Source organism: Coloeus monedula (genome assembly GCF_965178545.1).
Source record: "Coloeus monedula genome assembly, chromosome: Z".
Taxonomy (NCBI): domain Eukaryota; kingdom Metazoa; phylum Chordata; class Aves; order Passeriformes; family Corvidae; genus Coloeus; species Coloeus monedula.
In genome coordinates, this window is record NC_138822.1 from 765,613 (window position 1) to 783,915 (window position 18,303).

At 40.8% G+C, this 18,303-nt stretch overlaps 1 protein-coding gene across 1 annotated transcript in view; it reads left to right on the forward strand.

Annotated features, from left to right (window-relative positions):
• RASGRF2 (Ras protein specific guanine nucleotide releasing factor 2) overlaps positions 1–18,303 on the forward strand; it is a gene marked incomplete at its 5' end in the record, with an annotated part of 95,310 nt that overhangs the window by 23,294 nt on the left and 53,713 nt on the right. The window contains 9 exons of the mRNA XM_082301129.1: positions 5,520–5,667; positions 6,301–6,390; positions 7,570–7,823; positions 8,724–8,803; positions 9,243–9,436; positions 10,607–10,716; positions 12,395–12,513; positions 17,061–17,221; positions 18,198–18,264. Of these exons, the coding sequence (XP_082157255.1) occupies positions 5,520–5,667; positions 6,301–6,390; positions 7,570–7,823; positions 8,724–8,803; positions 9,243–9,436; positions 10,607–10,716; positions 12,395–12,513; positions 17,061–17,221; positions 18,198–18,264 (1,223 nt within the window). The remainder of the gene's footprint in view (positions 1–5,519; positions 5,668–6,300; positions 6,391–7,569; positions 7,824–8,723; positions 8,804–9,242; positions 9,437–10,606; positions 10,717–12,394; positions 12,514–17,060; positions 17,222–18,197; positions 18,265–18,303) is intronic.

Consider the following 18,303-nt stretch of genomic DNA (forward strand, 5'->3'; position numbering starts at 1 on the left):
AGCCTGAGAGGAGATGTGGAGAGCCTTTCCACAGACTCTGGGCAGACCTCATGGCTGCCTTTTGTGAGCTTTTAAAGGGGGCTTAAGAAAAAGAGGGAGAATGATGTTTTTACATAGACAGATAGCAAGAGGATGAGAGGCAATGGTATTAAACTAAAAGAGGGAGTTAAAATTTATACAAGAAAGGAATTGTTCCCTGGGAGGGTGGGCAGGCCCTGGCACAGGGTGCCCAGAGCAGCTGGGGCTGCCCCTGGATCCCTGGCAGTGCCCAAGGCCAGGCTGGACATTGGGGCTGGGAGCAGCCTGGGACAGTGGGAGGTGTCCCTGCCATGGCAGGGGTGGGGCTGGGTGATCTTTAATGTCCCTTCAACCCAGCCCATGAAGTGATTCTGTAATTCATGGCTGGTTATGCTTTGAGTTCTGTCTCAGTTTTGCACAGTGGTGTGAGGTGTCATTCTCCTCCAGTTTGTTTGCGGATAAATTCCTATGCTCAGATTTTCCTGGCTGAAGTGCCAGGACCATGGGAACAACTGGTTTTGGTGTGAGCTGTGAGTCTGATGGGTGACACACTGGCTGATGAGAGGCGCTTTCAGCACCATCTCCATCCTACATGAGAGGGTAGTGTTCCCTCCCCGCACACCCATGCTCCTGTCATGGTTTAGCATAGTTTGGGTTTTTAGTTCAAGAGGCCTCCATCAGCCACGGAAGTGATTCTTTGCAAAGAGGTGCTTACAGCTTCCTCTAGACCCAACAGAACCAATCACCTGGCTGCTTTGAATATTGGCAGCTCTCTTTGAAGCCACTTAAGAAGCTTGGCACGCCTCTGTGATCCACATTTAGGGGAGAACAAACCCTGGGAAGGCTCTCCTGCCTCTGGCTTTCGGGCAGGTGATGGGGGCTGCAGGCGGCCCAGCGGGGCCGGGCCCTGCTCGGCGGGGCTGGGCTGGGAGCTCAGCTGCTTCTGCTCGCTGGACCCCGGCAGGAGCTGGGTGACCAACATCGAGAGCCGAATTCCAGCCGAATTCCAGCTGCTGGCCGGGTGAGATTAACCCTTTCAGTGCCGTAAGGTTCTCCAGAACACATGAAGCCTGCAGACATCAATCTTCTCCCCGGTCACAGGAAAGGGAAAGGTGAAGGCAAGTGATGAAAACACCATAAAGACACCAAAGTCAGTGAAGAAGGAAGAGCGGAAACCCTGAGGGAGGAGAAAGAGGAGATGCTTCAAGCTTAGAAGCTGAAATTCTGTTGTAAAGCCATGGTGATGGACTATGAGACATCAGAGTACCTGTTGTAATTTCATGAAGCATGGGGGGGGGGGGGGTAGAGCTTTCAAATTGCAATCGTGAGCAAAAGGACCTGTGCTGAAATGAGCAAATGTTGAAGTAGCTGTGATTTGATGAGAATCTTGAACAGAGAGAAATGAAAGTGATGAGGACCCTTGCTCCCAGGGAAGAAGACCTCTGTTCCTAGAGGTGAAGATGCTCCCAGAGATATGTGAAGAGAACCTTTCCTTCTGAACAGCTCGTCCTTAAAATGGTACCCCAGTAGCTCAAGATTGGACCCTTGAAAACAGTTTTGGGGAAAGCTGTAAGACGAGGGAAGGGACTTTCACATGTGACACATGCCAACCCAGGCAGCTGTCTTGCTGTGACACTGAAGCCATGACAGAACTGTTTCTTGTGGAGATGTCTCCCTAGCATGAGCAAGAGAGACTCCTCTCCCTAAGTGAACTGAAAAAGATTATTATAGAGGTGGTAAACAGACTGAAAATCTCAAGGGTTGTCTTTTTACATTGTCAGTGGGAGAAGGGAGAAAGGTGGGGGGAGGAAAGTGTTCTGAAGGTTTAGTCTGACTTTTTTCCTTTCTTTTAGGTCTGTTAATAAACTTCTTTATATTCTTTTAAGTTTTGTGCCTGCTTTGCTTTTCTCCTGATTCTTATCTCACAGAAGGAAAATAAGTAAGTAATGGATATTTTGAACCAAACCACTACACTTAATTGGTGTTTCTGCCCCGTTTACCAACTGAACCTGCTACAGCTGCTGAGTGAGCCATTCCCCACAGACATGGTTTGGGTGCTCTGGTTGTTGGGTCCACCCTTCCAAAGGCTTTCATGCCGGTTGGTATTTCCCCCTCTCAGTTAAAAGGGTCGTGTAGTAAAACCTGTTTGGGGTGTGGAGTTCTCATGGTGCCCTGTGGTTCTGGCAGCCATCCGATCCCTTGGAACCCTGGATCTCACAGGAGGTCATTAAAGGCAGTGGTTTCTGTGCACTCGTGTTCTCCCGAGGCACCTTGCTTAGAGTCGCAGGGAAGGATTGGTTACATTCTACTGCAGCTTTTCCTGTTCCCACCCCTGCTGTGGCTGTGACTGTGCCATCAGGCTTTAAAACCTGTCTGGAGGCTGTTCCTCCTCTATTAAGAAGTCCTACAGCTGCTCAAGGTGGGTGTGGAGACAGATGCAGGCAATTTCTTCTGCCTTCCAGACGGCCAGAGCCTGGTTTTCATAATGAGTGAATTAGGTTGTGCCTTCTCCTTTTCAAGAAGGTGATTTGATGTGGCCAGACCCAGTGCCTGGTTCTTCCAGCAGCCTGAGCAGCTTTAGTGCAATTAGCATGGAGTGCTCCAATGAACCATAACTCTGCTCTCAGTTCAGGATAAAACTCAAATAATTGGCTGGTAGCACTAGCGGAACTTCTATCCTGGCTTGTTGCCAGAGCAAGGAGGCTTTAATAATAAGGCTATGGTTAAACTTTCTCCAGTTTTCCTACATTTTCTGAGCATGTCAGCCTAAATGGTGCAACAGTTTTTCTCAGGACTTGATTAATTTCCTCCTCTCTCCATGTGGTAGGTGGTGGTCCATCAGAGCTGCTTGAAATACCTGGTCTGAGCCCTGTCTCTACAGATGGTGGTAGTAGATGGGTTCAGCCTCAGCTTTCAGGATGTTTTATCTATACTACACATTACAGAATTGCTTCTCTCAATAAAGTATTAATGCAAATTCATGTAAGCTGTGGCTTGTAGCAGTTGTTTCTTTGTGTTAAATGAGACCCGAGAACCAGATCGAGGCTGGCTGCTTGCATGTTGTTTTATGTATTTTGGTACAATTTTCTTTGAGAAGGATTTTTTATACATGTGTGTGTCAGTATGGAACTCCTGTCCTCTTGTAAGGCTCCTGGGATTACTCTGGATATGCAGGTTAACACATTTGGACATTGTGATCTCTACTCAGGCATGCAGAGAGATGGATGGAAAGGGCTGTTGGAAGTACGTGAAGTTTATGCCAAAAGCCTCTGATTTTTCCTTTCCCAGCAGTAGTTTTGAGAAGAAAAATGGATTTTGCCTATTCTAAGTTAGTGTAGGTGTACACAGACTTTTAAAATTAACTCTTTATACTGCTAATTATGGGAGTGAAGGACATGTTTGGTTTCAGGGTGAGCCTGACATTTTAGACAGCGAAAGCCACCCTGGTGAATTGCTCTAAGGACATCTCAAAGGAACAAAGCTTCAGTCCTCCAGAGCAAAGTTTCTTGTTCCCCAGTAAAACAAAGCTGTGGAAGTCCAGCTTAATGCCTTTAAAGGAACTGAAAAATATATATTAAGTTTCTTCCCTTAAAGGAGGAAACAAAGAAGTGAAAGAAAAGCACGGTAGGTAACAATATCTTGGGTCCCGTGTCAGCAGTTCATCCTTTGTGAGACTGTGTCCTGCTGTTTTCCTACTATTTTCTTCAGTTTGAATAAAACCAAGGTGAAACCCGTCAAATTCTGTATTGGAAACAATCGGTAGCAAAACTTTAAGAACATTTTGAAAAGGATAAATAGAAAAAGAGGGCATTTCACCTGTCTGGATTTGGTTTTAGGTAGGAAAGACTATTTATATTAACTTGAAATCAAATAAAGATTTTTGTTACATGTGTTACAAATATTTTTATCTTCATAAAATTGTATAACAATTAGTGCTAACTGTATTTTTAACTCAGACACTTCTTAGAATGTACAAATGCCTTTTTAGGGTGCAAAGAGATGAAGTACTCTGGTCTCTGGAAAAAACCCCAGAATTCTTGCAACACAAAACAAATTATTATTGAAAACTTTCAAAGAACAAATCTCATACTTCACTGCTGTTACTGCACAGCTAAGTGACAAGTGGAGTGCTTCATGACAAATTTATCTATGTATGTTTTTTACTTCTTGGAAGAGGTGCCCTGACCTTTCTTTTTCCAATGTATTGTTTACTTCTGCAGTAGTCAAAATATAACAGCAAATGTAATAGAATTGAATTTACTTCTTATTGTTTTTATAATCTGTACAAGGAGGAGAAACTTTTACTTTATGATAGCTGTGGGAACTTACTCTAATTATTTTAAATCTAAGCTTGTTTTCCAGGTTAGGTGTTGAATTCAATAGCTGTGCTTAATATTGGCCCCCTCCAGTGCATAAGTGCACTAACACTGATTGAAATACAAGTAAATATTTACAGAAAAACCACACTATGGAGGATGCACATTACTGCAATTTTAAAAGCCTCACAGTATTTAATAGCAAATGTTCATTGTTTTATGAGTGCTATAACAAGTGGGAAGAAATTTAGAAGGAAGAGATTTGCAGTCCAAAAATTCCTTCTGTTCAATCCGTTGCTCAAACTCCACAGTGAAAAAAGATGTGATATAAAATAGTGTGGGATCCCTTGTCAAAGATTTAGGGCCTCCATTCTGCTGTGTTTTGTTTGGTCTTTGCCTTGTAAAGTTACGCAACTCTCAGAGGAAGAACCTTCCTGAAACCTGGGGTAAGAGGCAGAAAAGTATTTTGATTTTGTTGCTTCAGGGTCAGACTGGTGAAGAGACTGCATAGGGAGAAACTGATTTCTCCTATTCCTGAAGCTGAGAAGCATTTCTGACATGGTGCTCTGACTGTGGCATCTAGTTGCACTAGGGATATTGTCCCTTTTCAGGAAAGAGCTGCCCAAGAGCTAAAAGAGACACTGATACCATAGTTCCTGATACTGACTGGATTAAAGGCATTTCCATCAGTAATCCTAAAATGGCCTAAACAATAAAATGTGTTAGCACGCTAGAATGACAGTTTTGATGGGAATTCTTTCATAAAGAGATCTGGCAGATGGAGAGCATTAGTTCTGATGAAGTGCTACATGCTCCCCCAAGTCCTCCCAAAAGATGGGAAAAAGACCTTAAAATGCATACACCAAATTGGATTTATAGAATTCTTGGGCTTAGCATGAGAATTAGAAGCTCATAAAAAGTGCAGTTGCGTTGCTCTCAGTAATTGGACACTGTGAAACTGGGCACTGTAGCACCTGTGTCTAAAAAGGATATTAAACTCTCTCAGTTTGGGTGATTTGGTGGTTATGATTTGGGTGGCTTATGGTTTACATTACAGCTTAAGCCAAACAAACACGGCTTTGCAGCCTTCTTGTCGTTGGGGCCGTGTTTATCTGTCCATGTCTCATAAGGGGGGATGAAGACTGATATCTGGCTGTTTTTACTGACCTAAGCTTTCCCTGCCAGCTACTCAGACATCCTGATTGAGCGGGAGGTGCTGATGCAGAAGTACATCCACCTGGTGCAGATTGTGGAGACCGAGAAGGTTGCAGCCAACCAGCTCCGGCACCAGCTGGAGGACCAGGACACGGAGATCGAGAGGCTGAAGTCGGAGGTGTGTTCCAGACCCACCAGGCAATCACTGGATTGTAGCATTTGGCTGTGTGCATTGCAGTGGTATTCAGTATTTCTGTAGTACTTTGTGAAAATGGCAGAACCCAGTGAGGTTAATAGGTAATGGTCTCCCAGTGACTCCGTGGATAAATAATTTTCTTAGAAATATTGGGGCCTGTTAAGCTGATTGGATTACTTTTCTTGTCAGAGGGTTTAGGATAACACATTGCTTTGCAGAATGGCTGCCACTGATGGCATAATTTCCTCCCTGCCTTCAGGTTTGAGTTTGATCCCAGCACGGGGCCTTTGGTTGTGATGGTGTTAAGAACTGTTCCAGACTGCTCTGATTCACAGGGTGTTGTTAAAAACCTTGTTGCAGTCCTGAGCTGATGAAGCACAAAGGGCATAGTTGTTTTTGGGGGGAGAACCTGCTCATTCCTGGTCCCCCTTCCAGCTGGACAGAGATCTGTAATGGCCTGAGGAGAAGTGCTCCAGTCCCTGTCACCAAACGTGTGCTTGTCATTCTGTGCCCCTTCCACAGGCTGGGGGAAGGGGAAATTACTGTTCCATTAGTTCTCCAGATAAGGCTTTCATTAACTCGAGGAAGACTTTCATAAATGTTTGCTTTTGTCAGATTGTAGCGCTGAATAAAACAAAGGAAAAAATGCGACCTTATCAAGGCAACCAGGAAGATGAAGATCCAGATATTAAAAAAATTAAGAAGGTAAACATGAAGGAATTCTTTTGTGCTTAAAGGGAGAAGGGTGGCATAAGGGGTGTACTTCTCTATTTTACTCTGTCTAGTTCTATTTATTTTTTTAAAGTACAGTCAAATAGCAAGTCTTGCTTTCCCCAGCCCCTACTTAAACCTCTTTAATTATATATATATATTAGTGCCACATTTTATCCCATTATGTATTTGCCTAAAATCCATTATGGAATGTGCCTAGTTTCTCTCTTTTTCTGGGGTGTGCAGTCTGAGCCAGGGTCAGCACTGAGCTGGTAGCTTGGTGTGAGTTTTCCTTTAATCATTGTCACAGAAGCTGGAAATGCCCCTTTTAGGAGCAAGAGAGCTTTAGATCTGTGTGTAAATCACTGCATTCTTCACCTTGGTCATTTTGGCAGTTGAGGCCCTTTTTTTTCCAAGGTGTTTTTTCAGAGTAAACTGATACCAGTGAAATTTTGCACTTCCCTTTCAAGATGAATGATCTTCCCATCAAGATCAGGACGCAGACACAATGAAATTTCCTGTGACCAGATGTAGACCTCTTCTGTAATCTTTAATCCACTTGCAAGTTTAATAGATATTGTGCTTATTTAGATATTCCCATGACATAGAGGTGCTTTTTAAGAATGCCAAAAATCTGTCATTTTGAATAACGTGTTTGTTGCCTTGGTGTCTGATACCAAGCATTATATTGATACATAGCTTTAAATACACATGCCAAGTGTTATCTGTTCAAAATGGAAAGCAAACTGAGTTTAAGAAATTATTTAGGAATTCTGCCAATAATGGTATTGAATCTGTGTTGGAAGGTGTTACCTGGAAGTATTGCAGGATACGTTTGCAGTGTAAGAGAAATGTGTAAGGGGAGGAAGAAGGACCTGCACGCCCTTGTTGTGCTGATGGGAAGGGGACAACACTCGAGCTTGCAGGGAAAGATTCCGTTATATGTATGCCATGTCTTTACAGTCTGTTTCCTGGCAACAATTATGACCCTTAACAAATAGAAATGTAAAAAAAAAATTAATTACAGAACAATTATATATCAATAAGTGAACATTTTTATTCTTAAGCACAGACTTTTAATTTTGAGGGTTATTTCTACAGTGAAGAGCTTATGATAAGTCATGTAATTTGGTTTTTTTTCTTATTTTCTTTTTCTGCTTGCTCCCTTTATAGGTTCAGAGCTTTATGCGGGGCTGGTTATGCAGGAGAAAATGGAAAACTATTGTCCAAGATTACATTTGTTCTCCTCATGCAGAGAGCATGAGGAAGAGGAACCAGATAGTTTTCAACATGGTGGAGGCTGAGTCTGAGTACGTGCACCAACTTTATGTCCTGGTGAACTGTTTTCTGCGGCCCCTGAGGATGGCAGCAAGCTCCAAGAAGCCGCCCATCAGTCACGACGACGTCAGTAGCATTTTCCTCAACAGGTATGGGGGTTTAATTTGGGGTTTCTTTTTTGGTTTGAGACTTCGTTGTGGCTTTTTATTTGGGTTTTTTTTGTGGATTTCCCTGACTGCTCCTCCCCATTCTGGTTCAGCTGACAGTAGAGAGGCCTGGCCCTTGTTTTGGCTGTGGTGCAGGTGGTGTCACTGAGCCAGACCACGTTTCCAGGGGTGAAAGGCAAAGGTGCTGCAGGTGATGCTGTTTGAAACCAGCATGACTTCTTTACCTTCCTACATTCTGTGTCTTCCTCTGCCAGAGGAAAAAAAGGACAGATGGTGCCTCGTGTGGCAGTTCTCTTAATTTTCTCTCACCTTTCCTGTTTCTTTTTTCTCTTAAGAGAGCAAAACTGGACTTAGTGGCATCATATCCTGATAAGATCCTGATAAGACCCTGAGGATGAGTGTGTCAAAGCTTCTGTTTTCTGTTGTCCTGCCTAAGGAGTCTCCTTCCCTCTCACTTGTCTTTTCATATCCTGCAAAAAAAGAATTGTTCTTCAATTAGGCATCCAAGTGCTGTTGTAATGAGCTTGTTCAAGTAACCCAGGAGGCATTTAACTTCAGATACAGGATTGGGATTGCATCCAAGTCTGCTCCAAACTTCTAAGAAATAGAATATGTTCTTTAGTCATGAGACAGGTTTCCTTTTCCTTGTTAGAATATGAATACAATGTTAGAATCTTTCTACACCAAATATTATGGTTTTTTTAGAAGCACTGAGCCAGTATTTTTAAACAATGCAATGAAAGGAAGCACTTATTTACATAACAATAACTGTCTTCTGGTTTTTTTTCTAGCAAAGTGCAAAAGAGATATTTCTCTGTGAATTATTAATCAGAAAATAAAACCAGAATTGTCTTGTTGTTTGTTTAAATACTTGTTTTTCAGTGAAACAATCATGTTTCTTCATGAGATATTTCACCAGGGCTTAAAAGCAAGAATAGCTAACTGGCCTACCTTAATTCTAGGTAAGTTACTTTATTTTCTATAGGGGTATAAGTTTCATATTTGTTTTTGAAAATTCAGTAGAGATTTTTTTTTTTTTTTGTTAAAGACACGACTTCTTAAAAGTCCTTTTTGAAGGGAATGAGTTTGCAGAGTTAAAACCACAAGATCAGGTATAGTGGGAATCCCATGTGAGCAGTAATGGTCTGTATATGAGAATTGCTCTGTCCTAAGCATTGATTGGACTTACATTTTTGGTAATACTGTCTGACTATAAGATAATCAGAACAACCATCACTGGGGAGGTGAACGAGCTATGTTTAATGTTTCTAAATTGTCAGTATATTGGAAACAGAACTGATTACAGCAATTCACTTCCAGAGAAAACACTACTTTCTTTAAAAATGTATTTCAGTAGATGGGTAGCTGGGGAAAAAACAGTAATTTCTCTGCCTTTTCTAGCTGACTTATTTGACATTCTGTTGCCAATGCTGAACATATACCAAGAATTTGTTCGGAATCATCAGTATAGCCTACAAGTACTGGCAAACTGTAAGCAAAACAGAGATTTTGACAAACTCTTGAAGCAATATGAAGCCAACCCAGCATGTGAAGGCCGAATGCTGGAAACTTTCCTTACCTACCCCATGTTTCAGGTAGTCCCTGTGTATTTCTTGTGTATATTTGGTTTTAATTTTCATTTTATGTTACTGATATTATAATCAATTGAAGGCTCTTCTTGCTTAACTGGAAATACTCTCCTGCAAATTAGTTTAGTTTAATTTATTTTGTTGTTACACCAAAACTCTGCCTGTGGAGATCTCTTCCCCAGCTATGCTGGCTCATTTTTGTTCAGAGTCTTACAGATGTTGAAGGGGAGTGTGGGATGAGGATAGCACCAAGGAAAATTGCCAAGGACCAATTCCTTGACTTAGGACCTCTGATTATAAAGTCCAGGGAGAGGTGACATACAGCAACTTGGAGCAGCCATAAGCATCTCACTAGGAATACATTTTGTATCTTTCTCCCCTCTTCGTTCCCAAGTGACTTACTCTTTAGAAAATGAAAAGTGAACTGCGAAAGTTTTGAAAACTGTACTTACCCTCCTGGTATTTTACTGTCATCTGCCTGGATTAGACATTTGGAGCTGTTTTAAGATGTCTGTGAAGCAGTGGCCTGATAATTTTGTGTCTTTTTCGTTTAACCTGACATTTTACTCAACAGAGGAATACTGGAACCCCTCAGTTTGCTCAGTTATTGGCAACCCAGATAGAGAAAAAAAACTTTAAAAGGGGCATCAGTGACACCTATGTTACTGCTAGTTATTCATATTAGCCCAAGGAGCCATTAGCACCTGCAACAATACTTTTTTAATTTTTGAGGTGCTATATTTTAAAGTTTTTATGTATGTGGGGGGTTTTTGGGTTGAGTTGAAACCAGGTCAAGGGAAGAGATGCTCCTGTTCCTGTGTGATGAGGAGTGTTATTATGCCATTGCTGATGACTTTCCACTTGAGCATAATGTTGCCTCTCCTCCTACATAATTCTTGTTGTGTCAGACAAGTTGTGCTGCACCATCACTTGGTTCTGGTTAAAAGCTCTGAAGGGTCCTTCTTACTGTGGTTAAAAGCTCTGAAGGGTCCTTGTTACCCTGTAGCCAAATCCTGGACATTCTTCTACCTCCTTTTGTGCAATGTGAATTTTAGCTGAATGCGGACAGGTCACCTGGTATTTTCAATGTCAAAAGAAATTTGCATGCTCATAATCTATTAAAATTGAGGGAGGATATATATGGATTTACTGATATTATACCGTATTGGTTTCAAGATTCCCAGATACATTATAACACTTCATGAACTTTTGGCTCACACACCACATGAACACGTTGAGAGAAAAAGCCTTGAATTTGCTAAATCTAAACTAGAAGAACTTTCAAGGTAAGATTTTTCTATGTTATGATCTGATAATTTTGAATTAAAAGTTTTGAAAAGAAAAACCTGTTTTTCTTTATTTGGTTTTGCTCCTTTAAAAAAGATACATATTTTAAAGAAAAGGATGAAACCTAAAACAGAAGATAATGAAAAATAACAAAAATATCCCAGTGTAGTATTTTGTCTCTTCTATTTATTCTTTTTTTTTGCAAACCTAAATCTACAAGTGTCTTCTTGTATTGTGGTTAGGTGAGAATTGAAATCACTATAGAAACTAGTTACTCCTGGGTTATGGACAGAGCAGTTTTCTTTACATAGAGAAATATGTTTTTTGTTCTTAGCTTAAAGAGAGAAGGGCATTTTAAATAATCAGGGTCTTGAAAAGTACTTAGTTCTCTATCTGTGTTATAGTTTTTGCATGCTGATGTGAAAACCGACTTTCATATATGCTTCAAATAGTAAGATAAGCAGGAACTTAAGATATATTCTGAGAACTGATGCTCCCTGTGGAAACCTGTAGAATGAAGCTCTTCCCTGAACCCCCAGACCTTTCTCAGATGTTCCTCTCATCAGCCCAGTGGGAAATGTGGTTCTCCTCTCTGGGAAACTGAGTTTTCTGCTGTGAACAAAGGGACCATGAGTGAACTCCAGGATATAAATATTCAGTGTCTGGAGTATTCACTAAAGATGGGCTTGGAAAATAGTTAGTTGTAAAAGATCTGCACAAGTAGATAAATCAGCTTTGGATTGGCTTCATCTCGTAAGTCGGAGTTCATTGCTGATCCAACTGATTCATCACTGAACATTCAGAATTGGAGTCTGAGACTGATCCTCTCTGCTCATAAAGTCAGTATAGAGCATAAATATAGAATAAAGTGACTCATTTCCATCCCTTTAATGTAGTTCTGAGGGAGGAGGAGATTCCAGAAAGTGTAGTCCAGTTCCAATTTAGGAAAATATCACTACAAGATCATGTAAACTCCTGGGTTCGTTTCAGCATTGAAAAAAGCAATCTCTATTTTTCTCTGTAACGGGAGGGATGCGTATAAAAAAACCCCAAACAATCAGAGAAAGTAAATGTTGAAGTATCAAGGATGTGGTTGTTGAGGGAGAGAAAAAAAAAGGAAAGGGAAAAAGGGAGGGGGGAAGGGAAGGAAAGGGAAGGGAAGAGAACCCAAAAATAGAGGAAGAAATAAGAGAGAGAAAGCAATAAGAGGAAGGGAGGAAGGGATTGATACATTGAGATGTAAAGATGAAGCAGGAACAGAGTGGGACCCTATAAAGCCATGGAGAGAAAATCTACAGTGTGCCCTACACAATTCTAGGCAAGACTTCCCTGTTTGTGGCAGCCCAGTCCATTAAGGATCAAGTTCTCTTCTATCAGCTGTGAAGTGTTTGTAGCTCGGTGGCATCTGTCACATGTGTTCAGGAATAGTCCCTAAACAAGTCTGGCAAAATTGGCTCCACTGCTGAAAAATCGAAATGATCACAAGAATTGTTTGAGAAGAAGAGAAAAAAGGCAAGAGACTTGCTCTGGAGTGATGAGGCACTGGGTGGGTAGATCTGTTCTGCAGCAGGTGGTGAAGGGCATGCACTGTGTCTGCGCTCTGTAAGTGAAAACAGACACAGCAGGTGTGAGGCACGTTTTGGGGAGATAAAGTGCATTTTGCTTTGTCTCCAACAGAGTGATGCACGACGAGGTGAGTGACACAGAAAACATCCGTAAGAACCTGGCCATAGAAAGGACCATAGTGGAGGGCTGTGACATACTGCTAGATACCAGCCAAACCTTTATACGTCAAGGTAAGACATTGCTCTGCAAAACTGCCCGTGTAATTATGCAAAACTGCACTAAAGGCAGCAGGGGTCACACTGCCATCGCCAGGCTGGGCACTGTCAGCATCCTGAGCCTGCCCCAGGTCCCTGCAGGGTGAGTCACAGAATCCCCCGAAAACAGGTAATTTTGGGCTGCGGTTGGTCCTCAGTTCTGAACGGTTCTCTTCAGGAACCATGAAAATCAGCAGCAGTGAGTGGCAAAGCCCCCATGGGACAGTCATTCACATTCTGCCTGGACTGTGGTCCCAAGGGGATGGAGCAGGGGAAGAGCAGTACTCTTTCCCTTTCTGTCTTTTGATGGTAGCTTTGGAAACTTTTTCTGCTGAAAATCAGTTATAGCAGGGGTGGAATTTGTTGTTAAGTTCCAAAAAAACTGTGCTAGAATAACTTTTCCATTTTAAATAAGGGACAGTTTTTGCCAGGAACTGCAATTTGGTTACAATTCCTACTTGGTGGTGTTTGCTTTAAGTGCTTATTTTTCCCCCATTTATATAATATTTTAATTCTGGATCTCGTAAAGCAAGTTATTGGGTTTGTACACGGTAACTACAGATCTGTAGTGTAGGATTTTGACTGATTTTGCTTCTTTGTGCTGAAAAGCATTAAATATACTCAGGAAATGGTAGGAGTATAATTTAGCTGCATCCCTTCATGAAACCTTTTCCAGATAACCTCAGCAGAACATCTGGTATTTAATAGGGCCATATCACAGCTGGTAATTAATACACTTTCTATACATTTTGAAATGCATTTTGTGCTGTTTCTGTATTAACTATTAAATTTTCTTTAATAACTTCCAATACTGTTTTTACAATAGCTGCTATTAAATTACCTGATTCTTCATTAAATATATGCATTTGTTATCTCTGAGGTGTTCTAAGAGTTATTAATATGGCTTTAACAAAAAAACCAAGTTGTTTTGCATGCACAGCCAAACAATTATAAGGCTGTGATTATCCTAGGTTGACTTGTACCATGAAATTTAATTAAATTTTAGAATTTTTTCCCCAGATTATTACAATATGTAATAAAAATATGTGTTTATATATATATGGGGGTTTTTCCCTTAAGACTGGCTGGTAATATTTTGTCTGTGTACCCAGTGTTTCTTCAGTAAAACTTAGAATTTTTTCTGTGGGAATCAGTCTGAACAATTGCTGTTGGAGTGTTAGACCCAGGCCAAACGCTGTAAATAAATTCCATTCCGATTTACTTCTAGGCGCACAGTCAGAAGGTGGTGGACAAGAGTGTGTGTTACAGAAGGTTGTATCAGTTTACCTGGTGGAACATCCACTGGCTGTGATTCTGTGCAAGGGCAGAAATCTGAATAACGCAGATGAAGTAATGGAGCCCATTTCCCTTTTACATCTGACCGTGGGGTCACGTCGGCAGTGATGTCCATCTCCTCTAATTTCAGCTGGGCTTCTGTTTGTTGTGTTGATTAGTGTAGATGGGTACAGGAACCTCTTTTTCAGCTTAAAGCAGGAGAGAAGGTGCCATTACCTTTGTTTGGGCTTTTCCTGTGGTTGTTAATTACAACTTTGTGTTATAGACTTTACTTTTTAAAGAAGAGATTGATTCTGTTAAGTTGCACATGTTGAGACCACAGGAACTGTCCCTGGCAGTGTTTTGCAATGCAGATTGTGAATTCTTCAAGTTTCTTGGGGTCTGATTTTCCCTGGCTCTTACTTAGGGACAGTTTTTATAGTCAGGCACACAAACAAATGAGGAGCATTTTCTTTGTGAGGCTAAAGGACATGCAGGGAGTCTCAAATCTGTTGATATCCAAACAAGTGGGCGTCTCGAGCCCCTCGAGTGCCTTCACACACTCTGATGTTTCTGCCATCAGCTGCTGTGAGTTTACCTCTGCTGATAAAGATATCATAACCACAGAATCATGCAATGGCTGAAACTGGAAGGGACTTGTGGAAATGATCCATTCCAGTCTCAAAGCAGCACCAGCTGGAGGAGGTTGCTTTCTGCCATTTCTAGTCAGGATTTGGTTGTTTCTAAGGACAGAGACTCCACAACCCCCCTGAATGAGTGACCTCTTCCAGTGTTTAACCCTCTGCACAGTAAAAAAAAACAAGAAAAGGGTAACAAGCCCCAAAACCTTCAGCATAGGGAAAGCCAGACTGAGTTGGTAAATCAGAACAGTTCAGTGTAGAGTTTTAAATGTTTGGGTTTGTTTATAAACACAGCCTTTTATATTCCTTAGTTTGAACAAAGGCTGAGAGAGTGACTGTTGAAGCACTGAAGTGCTGAAAGTGCTTAGGTCTGTGGCTGGATAAAAATTCCTGGGATTACACTATTGTCCAAACTATACTGTTAGTGAATGTTCTAAAATTAGCTTCACTTGCTCATTGCATCTGTACATTGGCCAGTTGTGACCATTTTTTTCCTTAAGAGGAAATCTGTGGTAGAGCCAATGCCCAGTTTTGTTAACCACTAAAGCCTGCTGAGAATGCCCAAGGTCCTTGCTTGGTGTCAGCCATGCAGTTTGTGTAGGAGATGTGTTCCTCTCTATAAATGTGGCAGAGAGAAAATGCAGACTCTGTTTTCTGCTCTTAAAAAGAGGTTTGCTCTGTTTTACCTTATTAAACAGTATTTCAGCTCCATGCAACAACATTGTTTAAGCTTCAGCCCATTATGGCAGAACAGAGTATGTTCATCCTGTAAGCTTGCTAATGAAAATAAAACTAACTAACTAACTAAAGTTACCTGTAAACTTACATCTGTAAGCATATAATATATATAGACACTATTACTCTAATAAGCAAAGCAGAAACAAAGTGTACAGATTGAATATTGCTACCCTAAATGTGTGGATGGAATTTTAGGACTAAGAGTACCCTGGGAATTTTGTCTGGGAATTGTTTTGAACATGCTGGCCTTGCAACGTGGCTTGAGGGACAGTCAGTGTAACGTGGAAAAGTCACTGTTCCAACACATGGAAATGATGTCCTCCCTGTCTCTCACAGCTGAGGCAGGTTGGCTGTTTGTCATGGGGAAATGCACAACAGCCTATAAATATTTATGTGTTTGGGTCAGAATGTAAGTGAACTTGAAATGTTCCAAATTCCTTTGCAAAATTCTAGAGCACAACTTCACTCCACTGTTCTGTTTAGGTGGCACAAGTCATGTTACACACATTCCTCTAAATGTGAAATGTCTGTCAGAGAACACTGTTCTCTGGCAAATTTTTCTGCTGTGTATTTTCCCCTGTCAGTAGAAGTTTACATATTAATAACTTAAGGCTAATTAAACATATAGAGAGAGCTAAGTGTAGAAAAAATGAAGATAAATATCAGCTTTCTCAGTTACTATAATTTCTCTGATACTTTAAGTCTGCATATGCAACCTTGTAATTCTTTTGACGACATAGAGTAAGAATTGCTAATTTAATATTTAATGGATAATTCTGTCAGGCTGGCATTGTGTCAGGATGCTGCCACTACTTTGAGTTTTGATGCAGCTGTGCTAGTTGGTATCTGGAAGAGACAGGTCAAAGCCTTCTCCTCCTGCTTGTTCTGCTATGTAGCTCCCTTTGCATCATCAGTTTTTTGGTGCTTTTTGGACCTTGCTCCTATCAGGGAGCTAAGTCAGCTGCCTCTTCCTAGAATTAGTTTCCTGCTGGTTAGGCTGTATTAGTACCTGGTGCTGGAACCAGACATGAGCCAGTGTAGAGGTAATAGTGAGGAGCGATGTGTGGGAATGAGACGAGGAGGTCTCCTGGCTGCCCTGTCTGCTAACAGAAGTTGTATGGTAGAAGTCTTTCTGTTTAATATACAGAGGAGTTGCACTTCACCACCAAATTTAACTCCTGCTCCTAATTTGGAGGTGATACACATGGTGGTATCAATGTGGAAAAGTTGGCCAGAGACTAAGACGTGAAACAGCAGAGAAGTAGAGCTGTCCCCAGCCTGGAGCTCTGCAAAGCACAAATTCAGGCTTATGTAAGCAGGTTCAATTTAGTTCGGGAGTGTTTTACTGGTAACACATTTCAGATGAGCTGTGGAGCACTGACAGTTATGCAGTACAAGATAAGAAGAAGAAATGTGCTTCATTTCCATCTCTCTTGCACACAGGCACACACACATACACAAACTTTTTTCCTTCAAAACATGTTCCCATTCTCTGTCTCTGTGGCTTGGAAGTGCCTTGTCTTTTGCAAGTGTCATGGCTGTTGAAGTGTTGTTTGCTGTTCAGCTACATTTTCTGATCAGTGTCCTCTTAGTGTGTTTAATTGTCTAATCAGCCCTAGATCTAATCCTGCCATGTACACAAGTGTTAGTCTAGACTGTACTTGTTTGAGTCTATTTATGATAAGAAACAAAGGGAACTTGTGCAATGCAAGAGTGATTAACTTGTGCCTAAAAGAGACACTGATAATACACTGATACTGGAATGAAGGGTTGCATTAATTAATGTAATAGTATTCAATGAATTAACAACCTGAGCACTGCCTACTAAATATTACTCTAACATAATAAACTTTGCACCTTCCTTACCAGGTTCCCTTATCCAGGTCCCCTCAGTTGAGAGGGGAAAGCTTAGTAAAGTTCGCCTAGGCTCGTTGTCTTTGAAGAAAGAAGGAGAAAGACAATGCTTCTTGTTTACAAAACACTTTTTAATTTGTACAAGAAGCTCAGGAGGAAAACTCCATCTTCTTAAGGTATGGACTTTTATATTATGATTTAATTTGCAAAATGAAAGCACGTCTTTGGTGGACTTTCAACCCTTTACTGTTTTATGGCTTTAACATGAGCTTTGTGTTAGTGGTTATAAACAAAAAGTGGAGTGGTGCACAGTATTTAACTGCTTTGTCTTTTCATTGCAAATAACAGAATTCAGCCAATTTTCATTTTTTAGACCAGTTACTTCTAGTAAACTGGGGATTAGAAACAAGGCATTGATGTATCTATTTGCTTGGAGTAGTGAATAAATTCAGTGTATGTAGCACTGAATTTAAGTCAGTTTTCAGTGCATAAATCAGCCAGTACAACCCTGCAGAATTGCCAAAGAACATTTTCCAGAGCTCTAATAAAATTAATTTTCAAAGTCAATTCTGTTTTCCTGAACAGCATGTTCTCTTAAACTAAAATGTCATCTAAGAACAATCTTGTTATATTTGTTGAGAATCAGACGTTCGTAGTGCTGGCTTGTGGATAAAGAGATGTTGGTAGTTCACAGAGTGGATTATGTTGAATAGAATTTTAGTTTGACATACCAAGAGCTTATTAAGGTTCATATGCTTTCTCACTTTACACCTCTTAAATAGTTCAAGTACTTCTGCAAAATAAATAGAGAATTTTAAAAATCCTGTGCATATTTCACTTAAATTCAGAAGATGAAATTCCTGTTAACTTTTTGGGAACTTGTGAACAAGTCTGTGTGTGACATAAGTTAGAGTGTGGTAAAAGTGAAAGAAGTTTTGTACATTGTACTATTCATCTGTTGGATTAAGAAAAATTATATTTAATCTGTCTGGGTTTAGTTCTTTAAGGAAAAAATGTTTATCATGGAATTGATATATCTTCGTTAGAGCTCTGAGTAATGTAAATGTTAGAGTAAGGTGTGTCAGCGTTTAAAAAACCTTGTGACAAATGGGAATAAATAACATTTGTGTGAATTGTGCTCTGTTTCCACAGACAGGAGGTGTTCTGTCTCTAATGGAGTGCACACTGGTCGAGGAGACAGAAGCGAGTGATGATGATTGTAAGTTAAATTCAGCTGTCAGTAGTAAGTACAGTTTCT